Raw genomic sequence first — 27,518 nt, 5'->3', positions numbered from 1 at the left:
TATCCCCCAAACCGTGGAAGGCGCGGGGCAGGAAACATGGACAGTTCCTGCCACAAATGACCACAGGATATGCCCATCACCATGACCACCCGCCAAGACAATGTGAAAGTAACCCTCTGAAAGCCCAGAACAAAAGGTCTGTCTCACTGAAATGTACTCCAACAATGATCCTGAATCCATCCTGGTATGGATAAGGCAAGGATGTCTGTGTTTCAGAACCCCTGTGACAGCTTAACAGTAGATAACGCATCCAGCTTGCCAAGCACTCAATAGTTGGTATTTGTAATTTTACTAACAGAGCGGGATGTGATTTCAACCATTACCTACCAGAAGCTGTTCTACAGGGTCTACACGTCAACTTTTCTCCAACACCAATTGACATGAACATTACCATGGTCAAAAAACTGTTGGAACATCCTGGCCTGCACAAACTACCACAACAGCAGAAGAAGAAAAGTCAGAAGACGCCAATCAGTGTCCATCACAATATAGAAAAGGCACATCATGTCCTAGAACAAATGAAGAGGGATGGAGAGAATCACTGGTGGGAAAACTTGCTTGGATGGTCCCCAACTGCCACAGGCTTTTCCAAGCTGAGCTACATCCTGCAGCTGTGATACTGGCACTAACTGGGATTGGGTTTGTGTTAATAATTGCAGTGTATATAAGAGTGTGGTACGTAATCCAGCAATCAAGAAAACAAACTTGTCCAGAAATGCAAAGGTTGAAGGAAGGAAAAGCAATGTGTTTGTTTTGCCAGAACCAGATGCTGTGTTTTTGTTCGTAGATACCACTTAGTTTTAACATTTTGAGAAAAGAACTGATTCGCTCCAACACTGAGCCAAGAGCCACCACAGAGACTGACTCAGTGAGGTGGGTATTCACTTTATTCGGCTCCTCTGTGAGAAATGGATTTGCAAAGTGATGTAAACAAAACGTCCAGAGACTCGCTTATAGCTTGTTGGTCTAAGGGGGTGAGTCTGTTCAGACCTCTCTCAATTCATGGCGACCGGCTCCAGGGGTGACGAAGGCCAGCTCCAATTCCCTGACATCTCCCTGTCCTGGAGATGTTGATTGTTGAGCAGTCCTTGCTTTTGTTCGCGGTCTGGGTCCAGCTCTAGTCCTCTGCTGGAGTCCGGCCATTAACATGCAGCACATGCTAAGCCTTCTGGGAACCAGGAAGTCACCTCAGGGAGCAGCGGCCGAACTACCCGACGCCAAGGAGGGGATACAGAGGGCCCAACCCGTCAGGTACAAAGGGGTTCCAACAAAAAGGGGGGCTAACCCCAGGGCCTATACATATAGTGAAGCTAGAGGGATATAGCTGGAGTGGGGACTGGGCACAAGGGCTGACACACCAAGTAGGAGAAACACGAACAGGGGTGAAATTAGTAAACACATTCAAGCGAACTGTGGAACAAGCAGATGAATGATTTTAAACTGTGGAATAAACAGAACAATGGTCAAACGGTTAAACATACAACCCAACGGTCAAACCCTGAATTTATTCCTAACAATCCCCCCTCTCTTAGTTTGACCGGGTGTAGGCCCGCGTCAATTAGCAGTTTCCGGCTCCTGATAGTAAAATTTCCTCAATCTTTGTTATTTGTCGTACACTTCCTTGGCTGTCATTCTTTCTGCGTTTTCAAGCCTCATTATTTTAGTCTTTCTTTTTCCTCTTTTTGAGGAAGTTCCTAGAGAAGTGGGAATCATACTGCCTTATTGGATTGCAGATATAATTATTTTAATTAAGCAGGGTATAAGGCAGGGAAGGAATAATAATCCGGCTAACCCCGCTACTGCGATAAATGCTACTTTTTTCCTCCAACTACTCTTCCATGACCAAAAGTTATCTCACCAATCTGTATTAACAAGTGGAGTCCACTCTTGGGTTCTGACATAAGCAATTTTCCTGATTTCCTTAGATATGTTCCGGATTACTTCACTCCTATCATCTATCTCAAGGCAACACTCTGTAGTGTTGAACTTCCCACATATTCCTCCTTCATCTGCTAGTAAGTAGTCAACAGCTAATCTTATCTGGTATACAACAATGCGAGTTTGGGAAAGTTGTTCACTAACATGATCCAACGCTAAGGCAGTCCTATTTGAAATGGTTTCTATTACTGCTTGGAGTCTAATTATACGGTTTAACATGTATATAGGGGTCCAGTACCCCCACGAGCCATCTTGCGCCCAGGTGGCAGGTCCATAAGTCTTAATAATCTCCTCAGGAGTCCATGTTTTTCCTTTCCAATTTTGGGTTCCTCCCATTTCTATAAGACTCCTTTTTCTTTTTGAAGATGTTTTCAGGTTGTCATATAAAGGAACTCCTAATCCTGGACCTGCTTCTTTTGGAAGTAAGAAAAAAGATGGCTTAATAATTCCTATTGTGCAACTGCCTGCCCAGTCCCCAGGTAAATGCGTGTAAGCTGCTTTTCCACAAATCCAGAACAGATCCCCGGGAGCCTTCCAGAACCCTTTCTCAGTTTCATGTGGGAATTCCCAAAACTTTGATATAGACCTTGTTCCCCAAAAGGGGTTAATTCCTTTATCTGCACATGCAAACAAGTTGCAACCTTCATTGTATATGCACCCTCTTTCTCTTTTACTCATACTCCAATACCGGTTGGGTTCTTGGGGGACCCAGCGAATGATGAATGGGGTTCCTTTAGTTATTAAATATCGCTTACAAGCCATTATTCCCACTGGAGTGCGGAACTTGTTTCCTGTTCGTAAAATACACTCTTCTCCAATCACACTATTCTTTAATTCCCACCTCTCCATCCTCCTAGGTTCTGGCTTTATTTGTCCCTCCTCTATCTGTTTGATTTCCAGAATTTCCCTGGGTTTGAGACTGATGCCTTCCCAAGGCCACACATCTGACATTTGTGTACTTCCACAAACCCAACATCTGGTGATATTTAATTCTTTGCTAATCTTTTCTACTAAATCAATAAATAGATTCTTCCCACCTAGATCTTCCCATCCTTTGTTACCAGTTTCCATATTTACTTTCTTTTCCCTTATTATATCCACCCCTCTTTCAGTTAGAGCTTTTTTCTCAAAGCATAACCAGTTATCTTTCATGGGACAGTCCCCTAGGATTCTTTGCCTAAAAGAGGCTGTATTTTTAGTGATCCAGTAGACCTTCCCTCCCTCTTTACAAGTTTCCAATTGAGACTGATTGTAGCAGGAAGGACTCAGATTGGTATGCACTCTTACTAAAGACTCCAAGTTCTCCCCGTCATACAAGGGGTGGTAGCATTTGATACAGGAGTCCATTTCTCCTGTACTAGAGCGACCCATAATCACGATTATAATCATCATTATAGAGAGTCGACTCATTTTCCTCAGGAGTCCGGTAAGAGCCATTCTCCCTTGGCCTCCCCCGGTCTTGCCTCCTGGGATTATCTTCCGTATCTCTACTGCACAGGGGAACTGAGTTTCAAGGTCTCCAAACCTTGTCCTTCCTGTCTCCCTCCCTTATTCCCTGTTTTGGAATTTGCTATTCCTGAGGGGCAGTTGTCCAAGGGAAGATATATTTTCTAAGGAAGCAGAGCTGCCTCTTAAGGGGATTTTAAGGTAACAGTTTTCAATATGTTCAAAAACTTACAACTTATTCTCTAAGCTTACAACCTACTCACTTATAACAGAAACTATACATGCAACAACTATTACTGGTGCAGTTTAACAACTGTATCAGTTCTTGGGAACTTTCTTTAATTTCACCTTCAAGGCTCCAGTGGGTATAGCAGTCCAGGTTGGGGTACTGTTCGTTGACCCAGTCTCTTCCTTTGGGGGTTCCACCGGTCCTTTTACTCGTGAAATGTGCATCCACCCTTTTTCCCTGGTCCTGACGGCTGTGTGTGTAGTAAGTAGGATTTGAAATGGTCCTTCAAATCGTGGGGTAAGAGGTGCAGTAGTCCAAGATTTAATTAGAACCCAATCTCCGGGACTGAAATAATGGGTGCTTATTTCTAAAGGGGGAGTCTGGGGGAGATATCCCTTTTTCCTGAGTTCCTCTAGTGTTTTTATGATGGTTTCTAGATATTTCCGGGATGCTTCTTCTCCCTCTACATATTGTGTAGTACTGTAAGGGGAGATTAGAAATGGGAGACCAAATAACATCTCATAAGGAGACACTCCCAGGTCTGCTCTAGGTCGAGTTCTGATCCTAAGTAACGCAAGGGGGAGACACTTCACCCAGTCCAATCCTGTTTCTAGAATTAATTTTGTAAGTACTGTTTTGATGGTCTTGTTCATCCTCTCTACCCTGCCGGAGCTCTGAGGATGCCAGGGAGTATGTAATCTCCATTTTATTCCCAGGGCTTCAGTAATGTCATGCAGGATGCGAGCTGTGAAGTGTGGGCCTTGATCAGAGTCAATATTATTGATTAGCCCATACCGGGGGATAATATTCTCTAATAAAATTTTTACTACTGTCCCCAAGGTCTCATTTCAGGTGGGGAAAGCTTCTGACCAATGAGTTAGGTGATCTACGATCACCAGGAGATGTTTATATCCCCTCGCTGGGGGCATTTCTGTAAAGTCAATTTGCACATTTTGGAATGGTCTCTCAGCTAATTTTCTTCCCCCCGGTATAGGTTTTCTCATCACCTTTTGATTTACCTTTTGACATGTTATACAACCTTGTGTGATCGCCCTTGCTATATCATATATCCCTATACAAACATAGTCCCTCAAAAAGTGATCACACAGCCCTTGTGTCCCCCAATGAGTAAGTTGATGTATCTCGGCTAGAACTCTCCGTGCTAGGGCTTTACAAATAAACTGTCTCCCATCTGGGAGAATCCACCCCCCTTGGGGCCCTTGTTGCAGTTTTAATTCTTGTATAACTTTTTGTTCCCGCTCTGAGAATACCAGATGTTCTTTTAAGATATCCCCTCCCCCATTTACATTAGTAGCATCTGTTAACTTCAGGACTCTGACAGGTTCTTTGGGGTCTTGGGCTGCTTCTTTAGCTACTAGATCGGCTGCCCGGTTCCCCCTCACTTCTAGAGTATTACCTTTCTGGTGCCCCCTCACATGTACTACTGCAATTTCTTCAGGTTTCAGTAACGCCTCCAAAACGGACTTGATCATCTCCCTATGGTCTAAATCTTTGCCCTTAGAATTCAGGTAGCCCCTTTCTTCCCAGATTTTACCAAAGGTGTGGACAATGCCAAAGGCATATCAAGAATCAGTGTAAATTGTTCCACATTTTTGGTCCAGAAGTTCTAATCCCCGCTTTAGAGCATACACCTCACACAATTGGGCAGACCAATGTGCTGGTAATTTTCCTTTTCCTTGGACTTCTAGATTCTTTTCATCAGAGGCTTTTATCACTGAATATCCTGACATCCGCTTCCCGTCCACTATTCTTGATGACCCGTCACAAAAATATATTTCTCCGTGTCCTAAGGGTGTATCTCCTAAATCCATTCTGACTTTTGTCTGCAAACTACTAATAGCTTCCACACAACAATGTTCTAAACTGGGGGCTGGTCCTCCAGATAGAAATTGGGCGGGATTCACTAGCCCGGTTGTGACTAATTCCAAGTGGTCTGAACTCATCAACATTATTTCATACTTCAGTACTCGGGCATCAGAGAGCCATTTGTGTACCCCCTGACTAAGGATGCCCTTAATGTCATGTGGGGTATATACTCTGATTTTTCCTTGAAATGTCAATTTTTGAGCTGCTTCAACTATAAGAGCTGATGCTGCTATCGCCTGGAGGCATGTTGGCCATCCTCTGGCTACCAGATCTAGAAGTTTTGATAAATATGCAATGGGCTTTTTGTGATTGGCCCATTCTTGAGTTAAAACCCCGTGTGCTACCCCTTCTTCCGCATTAACAAATAAATGGCACTCCTTCTTTAAATCTGGCAACCCCAGGACCGGTGCCAATATAAGTGCCTTCTTGAGTTTCTCTAATCTCTCCTCATCTTCTCTTGTCCATTCTATTGGGTCTGGAAGAACTAGCTTTTCATATAGAAATTTAACGCTCTGGGTGTAATTTTCCAACCATAATTTACAATAGCCGAATAAACCTAATAATTTCCTGATGTCTCTTTTCGTTTTTGGGGCCGGAATGGATATGATTCCTGAGATCCTCTCAGGATTCAACTTTTTGTACCCATGTCCAATCATGTGTCCTAGGTATATTACCTGCGGTTCCACAAACTGTAATTTGTCCTTTGATACTTTTAGCCCAATTGTCCCTAAATAGTTCAATAATTTTATGCTGGTTCTTCGGACTAGCTCTTGGTCCTTCCCTGAGATTAAGAGATCATCTACATACTGGAGTACCTGTATTCCTTCTTCGGGGGTGAATGCCTCTAATACTTTCTTAAGAGCTTGCCCCAAAAGGTTAGGAGACTCACAAAAGCCCTGTGGTAACCGGGTCCACCTTAGCTGCATCCTCCTATTCCCCTCAGAGTTTTCCCACTGAAAGGCGAACCAGTCCCGACATTCCAGAGCTAATGGACAGGCCCAGAATGCATCCTTCAAATCTATAGTTGTGAACCATGCATGATAATGAGGGATTTTGCTTAGAAGAGTATAGGGATCTGGTACAGTAGGATGTCTTGCTATTGTTCTTTTGTTAACCTCTCGGAGGTCTTGTACTAAATGATATCTTCCTTCAGCCTTCCGGATTGCCAGAATTGGGGTATTATGTGGTGACATACACTGTTCTAGAATTCCCTCTCTTAACAAAGATTGTATAATGGGCTCTAAACCCCTCCTGTTCTCTAAGGACAATGGATATTGTTTAACCTGTATAGGAGGTCCCTCTGTCATCTGTACCTTCAAAGGGGGAATATCTAACTGCCCATATTTTCCTTTTCCAGCCCAAACCTCTTGATTTATTTCCCCTAAATCTATCTCAGTCAACCTCAGCATTTTAACCACCATTCTTCCCCCTTGAGGAATTATTCCTATCCCTAACTGGACCTGAAGGTCTCTACCTAACAAATTTGTATCTAGATCAGGGAGGTAAACCAAGTCTACTTGACCAGCCCGAGAATTTCCTTTTATTAATATTTTTTCCAAAACTGGTGCTGAAAAGGGTCTGCCCTCTGCCCCCACAACTTCACAGATCTTATCTCCCATTGTTACTCCTAATGGAACTTTATTAATACTCGAATGATCTGCCCCAGTATCCACTAAAAATTCAAACTCTTGAAAATGGGGACCTACTTCCAAAATTATCAAGGGCTCAATAGAATGGTACATGAGGTCCCCCAACACATAGAGCCCCTGACACCCCTAATCCTGCCCTCCTAATATTCTTTCAAGGGCCTCCTGCTCTCTCATGATGGCTTCATCTCTAGAGGCCTTCTGACAATCTCTCTTAAAATGTCCTACCTCTCCACAATAATAACATTTTGAGTCCCCAGGCCACTGGGGCCTCTTTCGCCAAGCTGCTACAGGAGCTTTATTAAAGGGTGCTCTCCCACTAGGTGGATTGGGGTTCTCCTTCCCTATTTCTTTCCCTGCCCCTACACTTTCTCTTGCCACTGCAATCATCATACGTGCCTTACTCTTGGCTTTCTCTTCTTCCCTGCGCAAGTACACTCTTAAAGCCTCTCTTAGCAAATCATTGATTCCTTTTTCTTGCCAGTCCTCCAGCCTCTCTAGCTTCCTTCTAATGTCTGGCCATGCCTTGGATACAAATTGAACCTTTAGCAAGACTTGTCCCTCCTGGCTCTCAGGATCTATGTTTGAGTACTGCTGGAAGTTCTTTTTCAGTCGACTTAACCAAGCAGCGGGTGTCTCATCCTTCTCCTGACAACAATCAAAAGCCAACTTGGAGTTGGTTCCTTTAGGAACTGCCTCTCTTATGCCTCTGATTATCAGAGTCCGGTACTCCTCCATATTCCTTCTTGCGCCTGGTTGGGGTTCCAGCCTGGATCTCCTACAGGTAACTTAGAGTCTGCAGGAACCCCAGTTTGATTTTCTCTATCCCAAATTTTTATGGCAGCAGCTCGAATCAACTTCACTTCCTCAGGATTAAATAATATTTTTTAAATGGAGGTGAGCTCCCCCCAAGTATAAATATTAGGGCCAAGAAACTGGTCAAGTTGTTGTGATACCCCTACTGGGTCCTCTACTAGACTACCCATTTCTTTCTTAAAGCTTCTTACCTCTGAGGAGGTAAGGGGTGCATTTACGTATCCTAACCCACCAAAGACTCCTCCCATAGGTACTTCTCTTAAAGGGAATAACCGATATGCCCGCATAGCCCGGGATCTTGTATTACAATAGGGACCCTCATCTAATCTCTCCCGAGGGGTCTCATTGTGGGCTTGGGGAAGTTGTAAATGCTCAGCTTCAATAGAATTATTTCCTGAGGTCTGGGGTTCTCCCCACTGAAGAGGGGGCTTAGGAACCACCTTTGGTGAAGGAGACATGAACATAGGGGTAGCAATTTTTGCTAACGAGTGTTCAGAATAAACTGAAGAACTCAGGGTATGTGATGAAGAAGTAGGGGTGGAGAAAGAGTCAGGAAGCTGAAATGGATCAGAGATTGGAACCTGTAACTGGAAGGCTTGAGACGGGTTACTGGGGGCGGTAGGTACAGGGGTCTGTGGGGATAACTGACTAATTGGTGGAGATAAGGGAGAAGACACCTGAGAAGGAGGAGAGAGTACTGGAACAAGAGATTGTGGAAGGGAAGTTTGAGGAGCAGGAGATGTTGTTAAGGGTGATAAAGCAGACAAAGATCTGGTAGTTTGGGGCAGAGGAGCTTGAGACATGGAAATAGGATCTGGTGAAGAGGGAGGTAAAGGAAGGAGGGTTGGAGGAGGAGGAAGAGGTATGGGAGTAAAATTTGGTGGAGGGGGTAATGGAATGGGATTTGGTGGCGGTGGTAAGGGTTCTGGAGGAACTATAGGATGAAGAGGAGGAGGCAGGTGATCTAGGGGATCCCATGGTTTACTCCTTTCTTTCTGTTCCCTGTCTGGCTCCTCCTTGCATTCTTTTAACTTGCAGATCTTAACTGACTTTCTTCCAAATTTTTCCTGCCCCCAACAGGCAGCGTATACTAATTGTTCTTCATCCGGCTCAGGTTGACTACGTAAGCTCTGCATTAGACAAGCGCACATCCAATTGTCCTCAGACCCAAACCATGGCCATTCAATATCTAGCTTTGGCCATACTTCCATACAAAAGTAGATCATTTTAATCTTGTCTAAATCCCGGGTTACCTCATTCATTGCCCATCCATCTAACATTCTCCCAAGGGGGCTGTTTGGGGGAATGTTCTTAATTCTTTTGGTCTTCCTACCACGGGAGTTCCTTTTGCTAATACATTGACCCATTCTGAGGGTATCACACGAAACACTGACTAACAACACAAGTTAAACTAAAACTTGTCTCTCTGAATAACTGATTCAACAAACCACCAGAACAAAACAATACTGCAGTCCCCCTCAATCCTTATTGTGCCCGACTCACACTCCTCCAGGGTCCCGAGCGCCCGGGTTAGCCTGAGGCTTGCAGGTCAACACACTGACACACTGTCCTCCACCTGCCCGAAGGAACACGTTACACACACACACTTCCCCAGGAGCCTAAGTGCCTAGACCCTAACCTGAGGTCTGCAGGTCAACTCACCGTCACTTAAAACCCTTCCACCTGCCCAGAGGGTTGAACAAACTAACTTAAGGTCTGCAGGTCAACTCACCATTACTTAAAACCCTTCCACCTGCCCAGAGGGTTGAACAAACTAACTTAAGGTCTGCAGGTCAACTCACCGTTACTTAAAACCCTTCCACCTGCCCAGAGGGTTGAACAAACTAATCCAAAACTCATACAAAAGGATAGGGGAACCACTCTAAATAAAATAAAACCTAGGGGTCCCTCCCCACACCTTCTCCTTCCAGTTGGGTCCCAACGGCCACCCCTAGGGCGGGGAAGTTTTGGAGTGAGGTCCTAGCGGGCTAATCCCTCCCCCAGTCCTCAACTCCCCCTTTTCCCAGAGACCCAGAGCCCGGTCCCAACAGGGCAGCGCTATCCCCTTCCAGCACTCTTGGGTCCTGACCTAGAGGTCGGGTCCTAGAAGAGATTTCGGGAGCCCTCCCTGGCCTCTACTTTCTCCCCCCCGTACCTCTTGTGAGGCTAGGTCCTAGCGGGGCCCGGGTCGTCCCTCCCTTCACCTCACACCTTAATCAGGGGAAGCTAGGCAGCTAACCCCTGAGGGAGGCGTCTCACTCGCTCCACTGGGCCCGGATCGGGCCTCTCCCGCTTCCCCCCGTTCCTGGCCGGCCCCCTCGCGGGAGTCCGAAACCGTGGTACTAGGGGTCCTCACTCGCCCCGGGGGTCCGAGCTGCCGGCCCCCGTCTCACTCATACACACTCACTCGCCTCCCGTATCCCACCGCCGGAGGTCTTACCAATCCGGCGCTCTTCGGCCGCCGACTCTCTCCGAAGGCCGTCTTCTCCGTCCGGATGTGGCCAGCTGTCCCTCGAAGGTCCAAGGCGGATGCCCAGTCCTCCAGGGTCCTCGTGGGCGTGGCCTATCCCGGACGAGCACCCAATTGATGTAAACAAAATGGCCAGGAGACCTTGTGCTCCTCTCTTGATAAGGCCTTTATTTAAAAGATAGCCTAAGGGGCGGGGGTACGGGGTTCGCGATGCCGCCGCTACTCCCAGGTGAGTCGACGTCCCAGAGGAGGGGTAGATGATCCTGTCGATTACGGCAGGATCGGAGTCTTCGCCCTCAGGGGATACGTCCAGAGACTCGCTTATAGCTCGTTGGTCTAAGGGGGTGAGTCTGTTCAGACCTCTCTCAATTCATGGCGACCGGCTCCAGGGGTGACGAAGGCCAGCTCCAATTCCCTGACATCTCCCTGTCCTGGAGATGTTGATTGTTGAGCAGTCCTTGCTTTTGTTCGCGGTCTGGGTCCAGCTCTAGTCCTCTGCTGGAGTCCGGCCATTAACATGCAGCACATGCTAAGCCTTCTGGGAACCAGGAAGTCACCTCAGGGAGCAGCGGCCGAACTACCCGACGCCAAGAAGGGGATACAGAGGGCCCAACCTGTCAGGTACAAAGGGGTTCCAACAAAAAGGGGGGCTAACCCCAGGGCCTATACATATAGTGAAGCTAGAGGGATATAGCCGGAGTGGGGACTGGGCACAAGGGCAGACACACCAAGTAGGAGAAACACGAACAGGGGTGAAATTAGTAAACACATTCAAGCGAACTGTGGAACAAGCAGACGAATGATTTTAAACTGTGGAATAAACAGAACAATGGTCAAACGGTTAAACATACAACCCAACAGTCAAACCCCGAATTTATTCCTAACACAAAGGATTCTCAAAACCCAACTGAAAGCTCACAGTCTTGTACATCTGTATGCAAATTCTGAGAGAAGGTGGGCTGACTCAGGAAGGCCATGGAATAGAGATGACATTGTTGAGAGAGAGATTGGAGTAGCAATAAGTTTCAAAAGATGGCCTTGCAAAACGACCAGATATTTTGGGGAATTAGAACTGTGAAAGATTCATTGCAGCAAGACCGTGTGGGGTAAAATAATAGGTAATTGGTGTTAGAAGTATTAGCAGCATTGTGTGGCAAAAGTTAATAGGCTGAAAAATATTTATAAGTTATTGTAACCAGGAAATAGGGGGGCTTCTGATAGAATGGTGTTTAGTTTTACATCGCTTCCATCTCCCCCTTCTACGAGACTGGTAATGGAAGAAAACCTTTTATATGCCTCTCAGTTGCCCCATCTCTGTAGAGTTGGGCTTTTGCAACAAATGGTGCTTCCATTGTGAGGAAGCGATTTGGCTAATTTTTCCAGTGGTTGGAAGAGTTTAACCCGTTTATGTCGCACTTGGATTGACATATTTAAGCAGCCTGCCCAGCTCTCTGCTTCCTTGATATGTCCGCAAATCCTGCCCTGTCCTGGGCCACGTCCTCAAAGCCTCCTTCTCCTTCAGTCTTCACTGGAGACACTGCAATCCCAAATGGGAGCCATGGCACCCCCAGCGCTCCCCCCAGGGCTTCTGCTGTTTTCCCAGCCTGCAGCCACCGCTGCCATCCCCTACTCACCTGGCATCCCTCCACCCCTGCCTTTACCTACAGATTTAAAGGGGACAGAAACCAAAATTTCTCCTTCTTGTGAAGAGGGAGGGGAGAGCTCTGTCAACAGAAAGGAGAGAGGCTGCTCTATTAACACTACAAAAGGGACTGGCTGCCAGAAAAGGGAGGAATGTGAGAAAAGCCCTGTGATTTGCAAACTTGTTGATGTGGAAATTAAGCAGGAAACAGATTCCACTTCAGAGGAAGAGTTTAACCCGTTTATATCCTGGCCCTGTGAATACAGAATAGGAATCAGGTTTGATTCCTTTAGTCTTGGAAAATAATTCAAGACGACTGACTGATTGGGCGGACAAAGGATGTCAAGTCATGCAAAATAAAGACTTTAACTCACCATATGGAGAGCTCCTTGCTATGCCAGCCAGGTATGGGAGAAATCCTGCTAATCCCTGGTGGGAACCTGTATCGCATTATAATATTAAGAAGTTAAGAAAAGCTATTAAAGGCAGCGGCTTGAGCTCCCCATATTTTAATAACGTGGTGAGAAGTATATACGATTCTTATGACCTAACACCTTCAGACTGTCATAATGTTTTGTCTATGATTTTAACGAACTCGCAATATATTCCATAGGACTTAGAATGGTGAAAGCATCTTAACAGATTGATAGAGAGCTAGGCTGGAGATCCTCATGCCCAACTTACAATCGGTCAATTAGCTGAAGATCCTCCAAATGACAAAGCAAAGGACCAAGCAGAATCCGTGTCTAGAGCAGTGCTGGGAGATACTAAAAACACAGCATGGAAGGCTCTTTTGACTGTGCAGCCTGCAGGAACCCGTGAAAATGCCTATTCTCTAATTTGACAAGCCAAAACTGAACCTTATTTTTAGACCGTTTAGCACAGGTGGTTCTAAGGCAGCGTCCCGATGAAGCAGCACATCCTCATTTAATTAAAAGCCTTGCCTTTGCTAATGTAAATGATGAATGGAAAAGGGTCATTCTAACTATACTGAACCAGCCACCAACAGCGCCACAAACACTCACTGCTTGCAGCAAGCTGGGCACTCCACAGCGCATTGTGACCATACAAGCTAGTGCACTGAGGGAAGAACTTGCGAAATCCCAAGATTCACTGGGAGAGGAACTCGAAAGAGCCATTGAGGCTCAGACAAAAACTATTGAGAAAACCCTCACTGCTTTAAAGGGCCCTGTTTTAACTGTGGAAAACCTGCTCATTTGAAAAAAAGGACTCCCGTGAGGCAGTGAAAAATGCAACATTACCTAATATTTGCCCTCGGTGCAGAAAAGGGAGGTACTATGCGAACCACTGTCACTCCAAATTTAACACAGATGGGAAGCCTCTGTCGGGAAACTTCAAAAAGAGCATGCAGCACCACCACGTGACAAAACAAACAATGGCAGCTCAATCCCAAGAAAACCTAGGCAACTCAAACCAGATGCAATTTGTGTAGTCGCCAGTCATCTCCCAAGCACCCCCACTTATTACCCCCAGGGGCACGATGTGAACTGGCAACTTCTAAATTAACATACTTTTTAAAAGACTTTAACCATGAATTCATACCCACAGGAGTTACTGGTACTTCACAGCAGAGACAAGACTTTTTAATTATAGGCAAAGACAGGAACATATTTCTTGGATTTTCCATTTTTCCAGCTGTTGTTTCAGTAAATTGTAATGAAGAGCTGATGCCTTTAGCTTTTGCTTCCAGTGCTCCAGTGGTAATTCAACCAAAACCACTAAGAGCTATTGCTACTGCATTGCCAGTGACAATAGCTAAGCAAGACATACATTGAGAGACTCTGCTTTTAACTAAGCGAGCTGTATACCAAAAAATGCCACCTGAATGCTTCAGCCGGCACCTGATGTCCTTTGGCTAGAATGTGTCAACAATGAACGGCCACAGCTGACTTGCAGTCTAACACATTGTGGTAAAACAGTTCACATGACAGGCATGCTGGACACTGGCACAGATGTCGCTGTAATTTCTCACGTGTTTTGACTGAGCAACCGGAAATTAGTGGCGCCCATGGGAGCTCTCACAGGAACTGGAGGAGTCACACTGTGTCTGCAAAGTGAATTCATGATTACTGTTACAGGTCCTGAAGGGAAGACAGCGATCATCCGTCCCTTTGTGGTGCAGAGACCCATCACAGTATGGGGGAGAGAAGTACTGCCCCAGTGGAGAACCAAAATAGAAGTGAGTTTTAATGGCGCCACAGCGGCACCTGCCACTCTAAAGTTATCATGGAAAACTGACAGCCCTGTTTGGGTGAGTCAGTGGCCTCTAGCAGAGAAAAAACTAAATGCCCTCAACAAAAATTAGTAAATGGACAATTGCAAAAAGGTCACATCAAGCCCACAAATAGCCCTTGGAATTCCCCAGTCTTTGTCATTCATAAGAAGACTTCTGATTCCTGGAGATTTCTCCACAACTTGAGAAAGATCAACGAAGTGATAGAAGACATGGGACCCCTGCAACCTGGACTTTCTTCTTTCAGTGATTCCAAGAGACTGGCCTCTTGTTGTCATCAACATAAAAGACTGGTTTTTCAACATTCTACTGCATCCAGAAGATGCTCCCCGATTTTCCTTTTCGGTTGCTGTCGGAACCCAGAATGTCCCTTGGACACTCTTGGATGTTCTGGGCCCAGGTCAGAAGCGTTTGAGACCCTGGAATGCAGCCACAGACCCCTGTGGCTTTGAACCTGATCCATGGAACAATTTACCAAGCTTGCAGGAAGAACAAGAAATCACAAAAGTTTAGCTATTATAGTAGAAGTAGTCACAAAGTGAAAGGAAGAATTTTTGAGTGCTGTACAGGGGGGTTTTAGGCCTTGTACAGAGGGGTCTGAGTTTTGTACATGGGGGTCAGAAGTTCTAAGATGCAGGGACTTGGGTGTGCCCTGTCCTCTTTCTTTCTTCTTCCTAACCTCCATGTTCTTGGTGATGTTGGCATTCACAGATTGGTTTAGAGTAGAAAGTCACTGTTCAATATAGGTGATGGGCATTGGGGAAAAACTGTAAACATCTAATACGTAATGTATGATATAAAAGAAGGCACCAGCCCCCTGGGTGTCGGAGTGTGCCCTTGCCTGACTGCAGAACGGACCGCAGCAGCTCAGGGAGAAAATCTTTCAGATAACATACAATAAACTACCTTGAGACAGGACAACAGAAGACTACTGAGTCTTTCTTTGGAGACACGGGTTGGAGGAGAGACTTTTTCACCTTTCCGGTTCACCCCAACCAGGGGTGAGTTCCTACAGGTTGCAGCCATCAATAGAGGAGAACCACTGCAGAAATATCATCGGATGGTTTTGCCAAAAAGGATGAAAAATTCTCCTACAATTTGTCAATATTTTGTGGCATGAGCTTTGTCTCCAGCCCAACAAAAACACCCACGGTCAAGGATTTAACATTACATGGACAATTTACTCATTGCAGCACCTCCAGGTTTGTCCCCCGGGCTGTGGAGAGAGCTCCGGGATCCGTCTTGCAGAAGCTGCAAGATCAGTTTTGCAGGGCATGCAAGAAACGGCCTTGTCTGTGGGGCCACAGCTGGCTGTGCTTCTGGAGCTGTGAGGAGACCTGATTTGAGAGGTTCTCTGTCTGCTGGGGCCGCCTGAGCCAGGGGGATTTTTCTTTTCTTTAAGATTGGTTTTTTCCTTCTTTTTCATTCTTCTTTAGGATATAAAGATAGTATGTGTTCTAATACCTAGGCTCCCAGGAGCTTTCTTTGGTGCCCAGTGTCTGCAGGGCACAGGGATAGAGGGGAACATGGGTCCTTGTGCTCAGCAAGCTGCCCAGGCGTGCAGTGAGGAAGGGAAAATGGCCAGAAGCCCCTTGGCCTTTGGTGGTTCTGCTGAAGCCTTTGTGCTGGCGACAGGGCGGCTGGGCAGGAGCCGGAGCTGCGGAGATCCCTGCCAGACTGGTGCCTGGAGATGGCCACAAGCCCTCCTGCCCAGCCAGGCAACGCCATCTGTGTGCTCCTGGCTGCATTGCTGAGGGCTCCAAGGTGCCTCTCGATCCGGCTCCTCTGGAGCTCCGTCGGGGCTGCGCCGCTGCCGGGCAGGTTGGCTGGGCTGGGGGAGACCCTGAGGGGACAACGGGGCGGTGGGAGGCTGTGAAGGGATGAGGTGCTGCGGCGGCCCTGACAGGACAAGGCGGTGGGAAGGCACGAGGGCCATGTGGGAGGGAGTGGGTGACAGGAGGCTCCAAGGGGACAGGAGGCCCCTGAGGAGCCAGGCTGGTGGGAAGCCCTGAGGAACTGGGTGCCAGGGCATTAGGGTTGAGGGGAGAAAGGGTGCTTGTGGTGAGGATCAGACAGGACAAGAGTGGTGCCGCGAGGATAAGCTCCATGTCAGCTGGCATAGACTCTGTTGTTGAGAGCATAGGGTTGTTCCTGCAGAGAAATGCAATGAAATTTACAGAGCAGAACTGCAGGAGCTCAGTGAGAGTGGGAGGAAGGAGTTCTCTGCCCAAAGTCCTGGCAGGGGCTGATGGTCAGAGAGGACAAAGGAATGGAGTGCTGCCTGCCTCCATCCTCACAGGCCCTCTCGTTACACAGTATGCCCCAAATGGAACGTGGGTTTGTCATTGCTATTCCACAACACGGTGTGAAAAGAAGAAAACTCAAAACAGAACCGAGAGTGATCTTGCTGAGCTGAAGCAGCAGAGGGAAGATCTTCTGGCTGCTAGTACTTTCCAGTGCTCACCTGGCTGAGAAGAGGCTCCAAGGTGCCAAGCTGCTCAGGGGTAGAACTGGCTGCCTGCAGCGAGCAATACTCTCCCTGCAAGCAGACCAAATTTCTGGGTGGGAAAAACTCCAATCACTTGGGTTTTAAAATTTTAAAAGTTTAATAATAATAAAATGGTTATAAAAATAGTAATACAATTAGAGTAATAAAAATTTAGAGTTAGGACAATTACAAGACAATAAAAAGCAAAGACTTACAGACGTCCAGATGCTCTTGGCACTTAAGCCATGACAAGCATGTTTTGTGAACAAAGGAATAACCCTTAAAAACCATACACTGTTGCATATTCAAACATACTTCATGTTTATGCATATATTGTATTTAAAATAAGAAACGCTGTCTGCAATATGTCAACTCCTTCTTCTAATCCCCACAGCATCTTCCAGTCTGAGCAAGGCCTGAAGAAATTAGCTTCTTCTGCTAAGAGAACCAGAAATTCCTCTTCCCTGGAAGATTTAGGCATTCTGGGATTGTTCTCTTGAAGCAAGTATCTCATTCTTTTAAAAAAAACCGACATACATAGCTTCTATTTTAACATTATGTTATAACCTAAAACTATATTTAACACACTACTTAAGAGAATTAATACAGCACAACTTTCTAACATTACACATTTAATATTCATTTTAATATTTGTGAAAAGCCAATCATAAAATATGCATTTTTCACACTGGGGAACAGGAGGGAGCTATGATTTGGCCTGGCAGGAGAGAAGGGCTCCTGTAGCCTTTGAGATACGGGGCTGGCTGTGCAGGTGTCGGGGGGAGTCCTGCTGATGCTGATATGCTGGAAGTGTCCTGGGAAATGGGGTGCAATTGGAAGGAGAGAGACTGGTGAAGTTCGGGGCTGAGCTTGAATCACTGCCCTCTACATCTGGTACACAGCAGTTCATCTGGGAAGGCCTTCCACAAGCTAGAGCTAGTAAATACCTACACGACACAGCCCTCATTCCCTGAGGAATGTCCCTGCTGACTGCCCCTCCAGCTGTCCTGCTGTCGGCTACCCGCAGCTGGTATCACACTCTCTTCGGACACGGTCACACCGAAGAACGGCCTTTCTTAAGAAAATTTTGCATATTCCACGCTTTGCAACACGCCGGCCGGTCACGGCGACCCGCGGCCGCACTCCCCGCGGGGCAGCCCCGGGCCGACCGGCAGAGGAAGCAGCGGATTCCGCTGCCCGCCTTCCCTTTCCCTTTCCTCTTTCCCCGTCCCCCTTCCCCCTTCTCCTTCCGGGCAGCCGCGCAGCCGCAGCCGCGGCGCCGGGGCCGGAGCGCTCCAAGCCCCGCTGGTACCGAGCCGGGCCCGGGCCCGGGCCCCGCCGGGGCCATGGCGCGCTGCCCGCGCCGGGCGCTGGGCGCGGCGGGGCCGCTGCTGCCGCTGCTCTGCGCGCTGCTCCGCGCCGCCGCCGACACCAGCACCGGCCGGGTAGGTGGGCGAGCGGGACCGGGCGGGGCCGCGATGTGTGCTAGGTGTCTCGGGGTGGGCCGGAAAGCTGGGCGGTCAGCGGTTCCTCCGCCTCCTCCGCCAGAAGCCTTCCATCGTCTCCCGCAGGGCCGGGCTGAGCTCGGGTGTGCGGGCACAGCTCCTTCGGCCGCGCCTCGGCAGGTTGGGACCGGCCGGAGAAGCGGCCGTGCTTCTCCTGTGTGATCATAAGCTTCGGTCTCCGGGAGCAGCTTCTCGGAGTGTCCGGGTGGCCATCGTGTGGTGCCCCGTTCCCGCTGCCGCCTCCGAGTGCGGCCGGCAGGGAAGGGGTTACGCGAGGGTAGCCCTACTCCGAGCTTTTGGTTACTGTGCTCTGCTCTCGCTGCTCGAGGGCAGCTAATGTTGGTTATAATGGAGTGTCCCAGCATTGCTGTGCTTGTTAGAGGCTAAGGCGGGGGTAGCAAATGGTCTTGGAACAGTTTTGCAGCTTAGCTTTGAAGCCATTGGTGATGTCCGTGTTTAATAGCGTTGTATGTGTCCTTGGTGAACTTCGGCATGCCCAGTCCTTGCGCTCGTGTTGCTTCCCTACCCCACCTGGAGCACTGCTTCCGGCTCTGGGGCTCCTGACACCAGACCTTTAAGGAGCTGCTGGTCCAAGGCCAGAGGAGGTCATGGAAGTGTTCTAAGAGCTGGAGTTCTACTGCTCTGAGCCAGGCTGGGAGAGCTGAGGGTGTTCACCTGGAGAAGAGAAGGCTCCAAGGAAACAGTACAGCCCCTTCCAGTGCCCAAAAGGGCTCCAAGAGAGCTGGAGAGGGACTTTGGACAAGGGTCTAGAGGGATGGGACACAGGGACTGGTTTCCTACTACCAGCAGGCAGGGTTAGATGGGATATTGGGAAGGAACGTGAGGGTGAGAGGTCCTGGCACAGGTGCTTAGAGCAGCTGTGGCTGCCCCTGGATCCCTAGAAGTGTCCAAGGCCAGGTGGGACAGGACTTGGAGCAACCAATGAGACCATAGTGGAAGATGCCCCTGCCTGTAGCAGGGGAGTTGAATGAGATGGGCTTCTATCCCTTCTATGATTCTTTCTCCTGCTTTGGAAGCAGGGCCCTTCCCCCTCCCTAATGGCTTCTGGCATCTTCTTGTTGCCACAAAGAAACAGGGATTGTTCTCCCACTTTTTCTTCTCCTGACTTGAGCCCCTTTCCTGCTGCTGTGTTATGTTAAGGAAGAGCAAGCATCTTCCCTCCCCCTTCCCTGAGTGATCATGCTGTCAGTGGGAAAACAGGTCATGCAGATGATTTATCAGTGCTTATGTGGTGAAGACTGTCCTGTGGGTCAGATCGATTGGGGAAAAGCTTATAGGATATATGCTAGTCTCATAATAATCCTGATCTAAGAATTGAATCAACCAGAAGAATGAAGCACTAAGGAGTGTGCATGAAAAGTTATAGGGAAAAGTTTAAAGAAAGTTTAAAAGAAAACAAGTTTTTATTCTACTACTATTATTGTTATTATTTTTATTATTATTACTACTACTGTTACTATTATTATTATTATTGTTGTTGTTATTGTTACTTAATATTCTGGTTTCTCCTCATGTGAAAGTGAGGGAGGGGAAGAGAGGAGAGGAAAAAAAATCCTGGATAATTGTATGTTTTTGAAAATGCTGTCCTTAGCATTTTGACAAGTTTGATATGCAGTTTTATCTAAGGCTGCATTTTAGGGTGGAGGCAGGGAAAAGGGACAGAACTCCTTGAGTAGAGTTGGCTATTTTCCTGTTCTGACAGTTAGGTATTAGTTGAGGAAACACCCACCTAATCAGGGTCTTCAAACTTTCGGCGTGTGGTTTTTTTGGTTGTTTTGTGTGTGTTTTAGGGTTTTTTTGGGTTTTGTTGTTGTTTGTTTGTTTGTTTTGGTACATTTGGGTTTTTTTAAGAATTACTCCTGTGCTCATTGCAAGTGCAAAGGGATTTCTCAGGACTGTTAAGCTGTTTTCTTGGAATGATGGTTCAGAGGCAGCAGTGGGTAGTGGGCTCTTGGGAGCTTGCTGCTGTGGGTACTGAGGAGTCTCATGATGGCAAGAGGACAGGGTGCGCAGGAAGTCCCTGGAACAAGAATAAAGCTTCTTGGGCATTTCTGGTGCTCCAAAGACCTAAGTCTGCCCCAGCTGCTCAGTACAGATAATGTTCATTTTTAAGTGGCAGGTCTGCCTTGTCCTGTCACGACAGGTGATATTAAGCTGGGTCTTCAGCCGTTCCTAGGAATCATCTGATATTACCAAACCTAACCAAAAAAAGAGAGGTGGCTGAATTTTTTTGGGCTAGTTTGTCACTTTTTCTTTTGAGGAAATATTCTGAACTGTTATGTTGAAAACTTACTGTGGCATCTTACCATCTGTTTCTTTCTTTTTCAGGGTTGGTTAAAAACTTATGGCTACTTACTTCCATCTGACAGCCAAATGTCTCCCTTGCAGTCAGGAAAAGCTGTGCAGTCTGCAGTTGCCACTATGCAACAGTTTTATGGAATCCCAGTAACAGGAGTTTTGGACCAGACAACTATTGAGTAAGATTAATATAGGCTACTTTTGTCTTTCTATTTCTTAATGCATTGTCCTATTTCAGTATGAAATATGTATTTCATACTGACATTATTTTTTGTGAGTGTGAGGAGAAGCTCTTGTTACTGTTGTTCTTTGAGCACAGATCCCCATTTCTGGTGCACAGTCAAAGCATGAATCCTGTGAGCTTCTGAAAGTGGAGGACATCAAGGGTTTAATTTACTTCCATCTCTGTCTGAATTTAGGTTAAAATTCTGGCTCCAGAAATTACTTCTAATCTATTTCCTAATTAACTGGATTTGTGTATCTCCATAGATGTTATTTTTGGAGATCCATAGTTAGAAATGAAGTGAGTTACTGTAGTCTGATGACAGTAGTCAAAGCTACTTAGCTGCCCATAGTTGCCATTTGTTGGACACTAGATATTCTCTGCTGTATATTGGCCATGTGTTGTTGTTTGTGATCAGAGTTTTGATAGCTCAGAAGCATTGATGTAAATCACCAGGGCGGGAGAGACGTTGTTTTTTCATCTTCTCTTCAATGTGGGCTCCAAAGGGTGATGTGGAAGTGGCTCCTTGTCTGGTTGCCGGGGTGTCGTGTGGTGGCTGGATCCATCTGCTATTGGTCTGGCGTGCATCTGCTAACTAAAGCAGAATGCAGAGGAGATCTTTCTAAGGCTTTCTGGGGAAAAAAGCATATCATGGTGAGCAAAAAGAGAAAGCCCAGTGGAACTTGCTTGGGCCCTCCCTAGTTGTCCCTTGCCTTTGCTACATTAGCAGACCCTTTCAGAGCATGCTCTGCCTTCATCTCTCCTCATAGGGCACGCTGCTGGCAAAAGGGACATGATAACCCAAAAGAAAGGCCCATAAAGTAACCAAATAATGTAAAGAACAAAGTGGCTTGGTTTTATGCCTTCCGGACTGCAAGAAGAGAGAGAAACAGAAGAAATTAGTGAATTGGACAGGAGGGGATCATCCTGGGTTGAGACTACCTCTCCAGTGAATGTAACATTCCCTCCTTTAGCTCACAGGAAGAGCCCCTTGTTCTCCATTGAGGGACAGAGAAAATCCCATATGCTTTTCAAATGAGTTGAAAATAAAGTGCTTTTTAAAGGTGAGGATTTTCCATCTGAGATCTCTTTGCCATTAATAACATGGTTTGTAGGTGAATGCTGAAGCAGAGCCATTGAGCAATGCTCTGTGTGTGCAGTTGGATTTGGGATGCTGATGATTTGGAAAGGGATGGGGAAAGAAGAGGCTGTGATACTGGGGTGCTAGTTTGGAAAGTTAAGGAGCTGCTTCTGCTGCCTTGTGGGTGACAGGGGAAGGGTGCAAACTGTGAGTGGGAGTCCCTGCTTTAGTAAGTAAAAGTTTTTCTGAAAGAAAGGAAGGTGTTGCCCACATTTTACTGAGTTTGTATTTATGGGCAGGGCTTGATCAGTGCATGAACATGCAAAGGCTGATGAGTGAAAAACCCGGATGGTTCCCTCTTCTGAAACTCAAGTCTCGAAAGCTTGAGACCTCAGCTCCAACCGAACACTGGTGTGCTTTGGAGGCATGTTGAGTTGCTCTGCCTCCATCTGTCCTGAGTCAGTGGGTCCATATGTTGTATGGCGGGGTGGAATTTGCCTAGAATTTGCATGAATGGAAAAAGAGGTCCAGATTGCTGTTTGCAGTGAGCCTGTTGTTTGAGCTGGAGGGGCATCTGCCTGGGCTGTGTTGGGCTGTCACTTCCTCAAACCTGGTTTTGGAAGCTGAGCAGAAAGAAGAGAGCTGGCAAGGCAGGCTGCCTCCAAGGGCTCTGAATTACTCAAGCATTTACTAAGCCATTGTTTCAGTCTGTGTTAGGAGTTTTGAGATTGCAATTAGGAATTTTTCTGTCACTTCCATCAGTGTCATATGTTCTGTCTCTTTAAAGCGATTTTAAGAATCAGAGTTATTTACACTTACTATGGAAGCCTACATTTTCTCATCTCCTTTCCCACATGCCCTCAAATCCAGAGCTTTTTTTTTTTTTTCCTCCAAGATTGGTACCCAAGCATGTGGAAGCCACCATGCAGGTGCTGCTAAGTGGGAGATGGAAAGAAGCACCATCAGTGGTGATTCTTTTTGGTACCTAAAAGGAAGTTTGGGTGGGGGTCCATGGAGAACACATAAAACAGCCTCCTCAGACCCTGCAACAGCCTCCTCAGACCCTGCCTCAGCAAATTTTGTGTCTGCCTGCAGCTGGTGGGCTGAACTGTGGTTTTGTGAGCAGCTGGGCAAGGATATAATCCTGGAGCATGCTGGAGAGAAGGCACATTAGTGCTGAACAAAAATGGTGATTTGTCTTTGTCATGGTCAATCACATGGCCTTGGAAGGAACCAAGAAATGATTTATTTGTGTTGGAAGCGTCTTGTGCTTTGTCTTGAGCCTGTTGTGCAGGTCTCTCACCTTGGGGTGCACCGCAGCTGTTTAAACATACTGTTCCCACCAGCTGAAGAGTAGGGGATTGAGAGTGACAGCTCCTTCTCTTTAGGAGAGTCTTGTGAAAGGCTTGGAACCTGAGCTGGGGAGAGCAGCTGTATCTGGGCAAGAACTGGATGTCACTGCTTTTGGAGGTTGTTTGTTTCCTGATGCCAAGCAGCTGGAGGAATGCAACAGTCTGTGCTTCAAGAGTGCCAAGTATAAATTTTGATGATCCAGTGTTACTGGTGTTCCTATTTTAAAAATAAGGAGGGGGGAATCAACCATAAGTATCTGAATCTTGCTTCGAGTAATTGTCTTTTGTTGTTTCTGATGTGATGATTTCCCCTGGAACATAAAGTGCAGTATCCAAACTGCTCAGTAGAGAATGACTATCATAAAGCTCAGCTACAGATGATTAACAGCAGCAAGCTACAGCTTTGTGGATATTTTGCCACAGACCTGCCCTGCTGAGTGGAGGAGAGATGGCTGGATTTGTACCATGTGATTAGACCAGGGCACATATGTCTGGGAATTAAGCTGAATCAGGGAACTGATCCAGATAAACATTCTCAGCTTGACATTAGCTCAGGGTGACGACAGCTTGGGTACTGGTGAACTCCAACCAGGTAGCTGAGCTCTGTTCCTTCGCTTCAGACAGGCAGTATCTGAGCTGAGGAGCAAACTGTGGTAGAATATGGGGGTTCAGACAGGCCTACGTGAATTGGGGTTTTTATATAGTTTAAATACTATATAATGAGAAGTTAGAGGCCGTGGGCAGCATGAGTCTCAGCAGCTCCATCTTGGAAGCTTTGGCTCAAGAAGTCCTTGAAGCCCCAGGGGTCGGTATTGCAGCTTCCTCTGGAACAGCCCCATATCCCTGTGCCTGTACCTGGAGCTGGCAAAGGGGCAGGGAATTTGGCTGTTGGAGGGAATTCATTTTCTGTGGTGTCTCTGTGCAGTTCTGGCTTTGATAATAGAGGGCTGAGCTGTGTGGGGGTGAATTCATGTGGCCAGCTGGGCATAGGGCAAGTGTTGGGAACTTGGCAAGTTGTTCTTACAGGAAACAGATGCTGAGGTGTGAGGTCCTGCTGGTGTGTCAGCACTGCCCTGGACAGCCCCAGTGACTTCTCTACACATGCAGGCTGGTTTGGTAGTACTGCTCTGTTAATTCTTTGTCTTCTAGATGATACTAGTAAGGATAAAACAGAAGGTCATTTTCTGACTATAGTCAGGGCCTGATGATGGTAATGTTCAGACTACTGGAGTTTCCATGAAGCTCAAGAGGTGAAAACCTGATTCAGACTATGGCTTGTGTAAGGTTATGATGAAAACATTGTATCATAACATATGAGTGGAACTAAAAAAACCCCTAAAAACTCAGGATATATTTTGGGTATACAGGTGACAGTAAGCTTGAGGTCTCCTTAGGAAAGTGCTAGAAGCAATGCAAAAGAGCACAAATAAAGGACACTTGGAAAAACACAGTGTGTTCAGGTTGAATTTATATTTCTAAAAGTAAATCTTAGATGTACTGCTTTTCTTTGAAGGTGGCAGCAGTTGTGTGGGCAAGAATGATCCAATTTCCACAGGTTGCCTGGATTTCTGAAAGATGTACAGTGCTGATAAATGTGAGGTGATGTAAGTGGGGAAGATCTGTGCTGGCTTTATATACACAGCTTGGGTTCTTGTCAGGTACAGTGCAATGTGTATAACAGCTCTCATTTGCTCTGTTCTTGGTGGGGAGACGATGACAGATGATTGCACTGAAATTTATAAGCAACCAAAATTACATAGAAGTGGAGTCAGGAAAGGGCTGCACGGCTGCCTGAATGGGGAGCAGGTGTGTGTGTTCTGAAAGAATTTTCTGGTGAGGTACAGTGTCTGTGTGTCTGGTTGGTTTTTATTTAAAAGGTGTCCTGACAAAAAGTCTTATAAACCATCTACTGGTGGTGGGAGGCTCTCCCTTCCTGAAGGTTGGGGTTAATACTTTTTAGTGAATAAGATGTACATTGTTTAGGCACAAGTGTGGACTACTTGCCATTGGCTGGCTGCACTTGATGGAGTAATGTTTGCATTTGGAGGCCAAAAGTTGTCCCCTGGGTAGCCAAGGATGTAGGAGAAACCTTACTGAGCGGGGGGGAGAATTTGATGTCCTGTGAGAAATGGGCAAGCACTGGCTAGAATGCTTTTCAGTGGCATGTCCTGCAAAGTGTTCTTAAGGGCTTTGTGTCACTTGCCTTTGCCATCAGAGTGAGTGGATCAAATGCATGAAATGCCTGAAGAAGTCCAGTGGCTGAGGCAATGCCAATCTGCTTAGGGGGAGGCTGTGGCCAGAGATTGCTTGCGTTATTCCTGGGCTCTGCTGTCCTGTCCTGGGATGCACTGCAGAGTCGTAAAGGATGTGACTGGGGACCTGTGGAGAGTAGTACCTGTAGTTCAGTTCCTCAGTCTCTGCCCTTGTCTCCTTCTTCCCCAGCTGCCACATACAGTGGGGGGCAGATTTGTTCCTCCATAAGCCACTTCTGGCTTCTGTGAAGTGTGCCCATATGAGTAAGTGTAATTTGAGGAACAGCCTATTTATCCTTGATTCTGTCTGAGAATCATTGAAGGAGCGTCTTCAGTTCCTCTACTCCAACCCTCTGCTAAAACAGGGATGTCTAGAGCAGGCTGCCCAGGACCATTTCCAGTTGGGTTTTGAATATCTTCAAGGATGGAGATTCTGCCACTTCTCTGGGCAACCTCTGCAAGTGTTTGACCACCCCCAAGCTGCTGTAAGAAGGAAACAAAAGATCTGTCATGGCTGGAGGTAAAGGAGGTAGGGAAGGAGAGTGGACTTCTGTGATAATATGCCTGGATCCCTGTGCAAGGGACAGCATCCTTACTCTTCCAGTTCACTTGGCAATAGAGACTAGAGTTTCCTACATGATGAGTGACATCAAGAGTCAGGGGTTATGGGGAGAACCTAATGGAATTTGGTGTGTGTGACCCAGAGAATGGAGGGATCTGTTCTGGTCATTCCAGGTGAAAACCTTAGTTATTATCTGGGAGGGTTGTGTTTGCACTTGCTCAGTTCTACCTAGTGAGATATGAACTGGATTTTTTTTCAGTGGCACAGGACCACTTTACCAAATGGACAGTGGATCCAGTAGGTGATAGGTGAGTTTGATCCCAGAGCACAGCCACCTGTGATTTTGATTTGGGTCTCTCGTAGCATTATCATCATTATGCTCTTGTCAAGCATAGGGACTACCTGATCTGGACTCTGTGTTTCCTCAAGGAAAAATGACGTGGTTTTGGTGTGTGGATTGCCAGCAGAGGTGGCACCTGACAAAGGGAGGACTGAACCCTTCTTGGTGTCAGCACTGGCCATCTCTCAGAGGTCTTCCAGTCACCCCCTGAGTTCTTTGGAATCTTTTCCAAACTCTTAGTGTAGCTTGTTGGTTTTTTCCCTTTAATTGCAGGTGGATGAAGAAGCCTCGATGTGGAGTTCCGGATCATCCCCACCTACGTCGCAGCCGGAGGAAAAAGCGGTATGCACTCACTGGCCAGAAGTGGAGACAGAAGCACATAACCTACAGGTACACCCTCCTCCCTCCCCCTTTTTGGTGGGGAAAAAATGGTCTGTACTTGTTTGGCATGCAGAATTTGTAAGTACTTTTAAATTGAAACTGGATCCTCCCTGTAATGTCTAGTCTGGGCTTTTGTTCTCAAAATGTGGTGGAGGAGAATACTGTCAGAGCAGTGGAGTACTGAAGAGTCTGTTATCAATTAGAAATTGAATGATCAGAAAAGGCACCTGAATTGCAACCATCAGTTGTGTAATTTTGGCAGAAAAATCTTAGTAAAAGGCCCTTTTTCTTCTGTTAGAAATCTAAGGCTCTAGCCTTTAGATCATGTGTCACCTTTAACAAACCATTCAAGCAGAAGGAACATCACTGTTTGGGAACGAGATGCTTTCTCCTTCTACTGATTTGCAACATTTATTTTTGCAGAGGTTTTACTTTTGCTCCTGTAGTAGACCTCTTGCTTTTATACAGACTTAGGCCAGCTGGGGTGAGCTACGGGTGTCAAGGGAGTGTTGCAGAGGGGCAATTGTTTCCCAGAGGTATTCTGAGTCAGGCTGTGAGCTTTTGGAAGACAGTTGCTGAAAGATGGTCAGTGGAGGTTTCTGGCAATAGGAATGTCACTTCAAATTAAAATTAACCCACCCTCTAGTTGGAATTGCAGCCTTTTAATTTTTTTGGAGGGGGAAAGGA

General features: G+C 46.7%; 1 protein-coding gene across 3 annotated transcripts in view; it reads left to right on the top strand.

Annotated features, from left to right (window-relative positions):
- The first annotated feature begins 17,648 nt into the window (after window positions 1–17,648).
- Window positions 17,649–27,518, top strand: part of MMP24 (matrix metallopeptidase 24) — a 44,737-nt gene continuing 34,867 nt past the window's right edge. The window contains exons 1-3 of one of the 3 annotated variants that reach the window (XM_068207441.1): window positions 17,649–18,261; window positions 20,671–20,819; window positions 26,724–26,840. In XM_068207441.1, coding sequence (XP_068063542.1) covers window positions 17,794–18,261; window positions 20,671–20,819; window positions 26,724–26,840 — 734 coding nt within the window. In that variant the 5' untranslated portion in view covers window positions 17,649–17,793. The other 2 variants (XM_068207442.1, XM_068207443.1) reach the window with 2 other exon arrangements.

The sequence above is a fragment of the Anomalospiza imberbis genome, chromosome 17 (genome assembly GCF_031753505.1).
Source record: "Anomalospiza imberbis isolate Cuckoo-Finch-1a 21T00152 chromosome 17, ASM3175350v1, whole genome shotgun sequence".
Taxonomy (NCBI): Eukaryota; Metazoa; Chordata; class Aves; order Passeriformes; family Viduidae; genus Anomalospiza; species Anomalospiza imberbis.
Note: the sequence above shows the minus strand (reverse complement) of the source record. Positions and strands in the feature narration are given on the sequence as shown.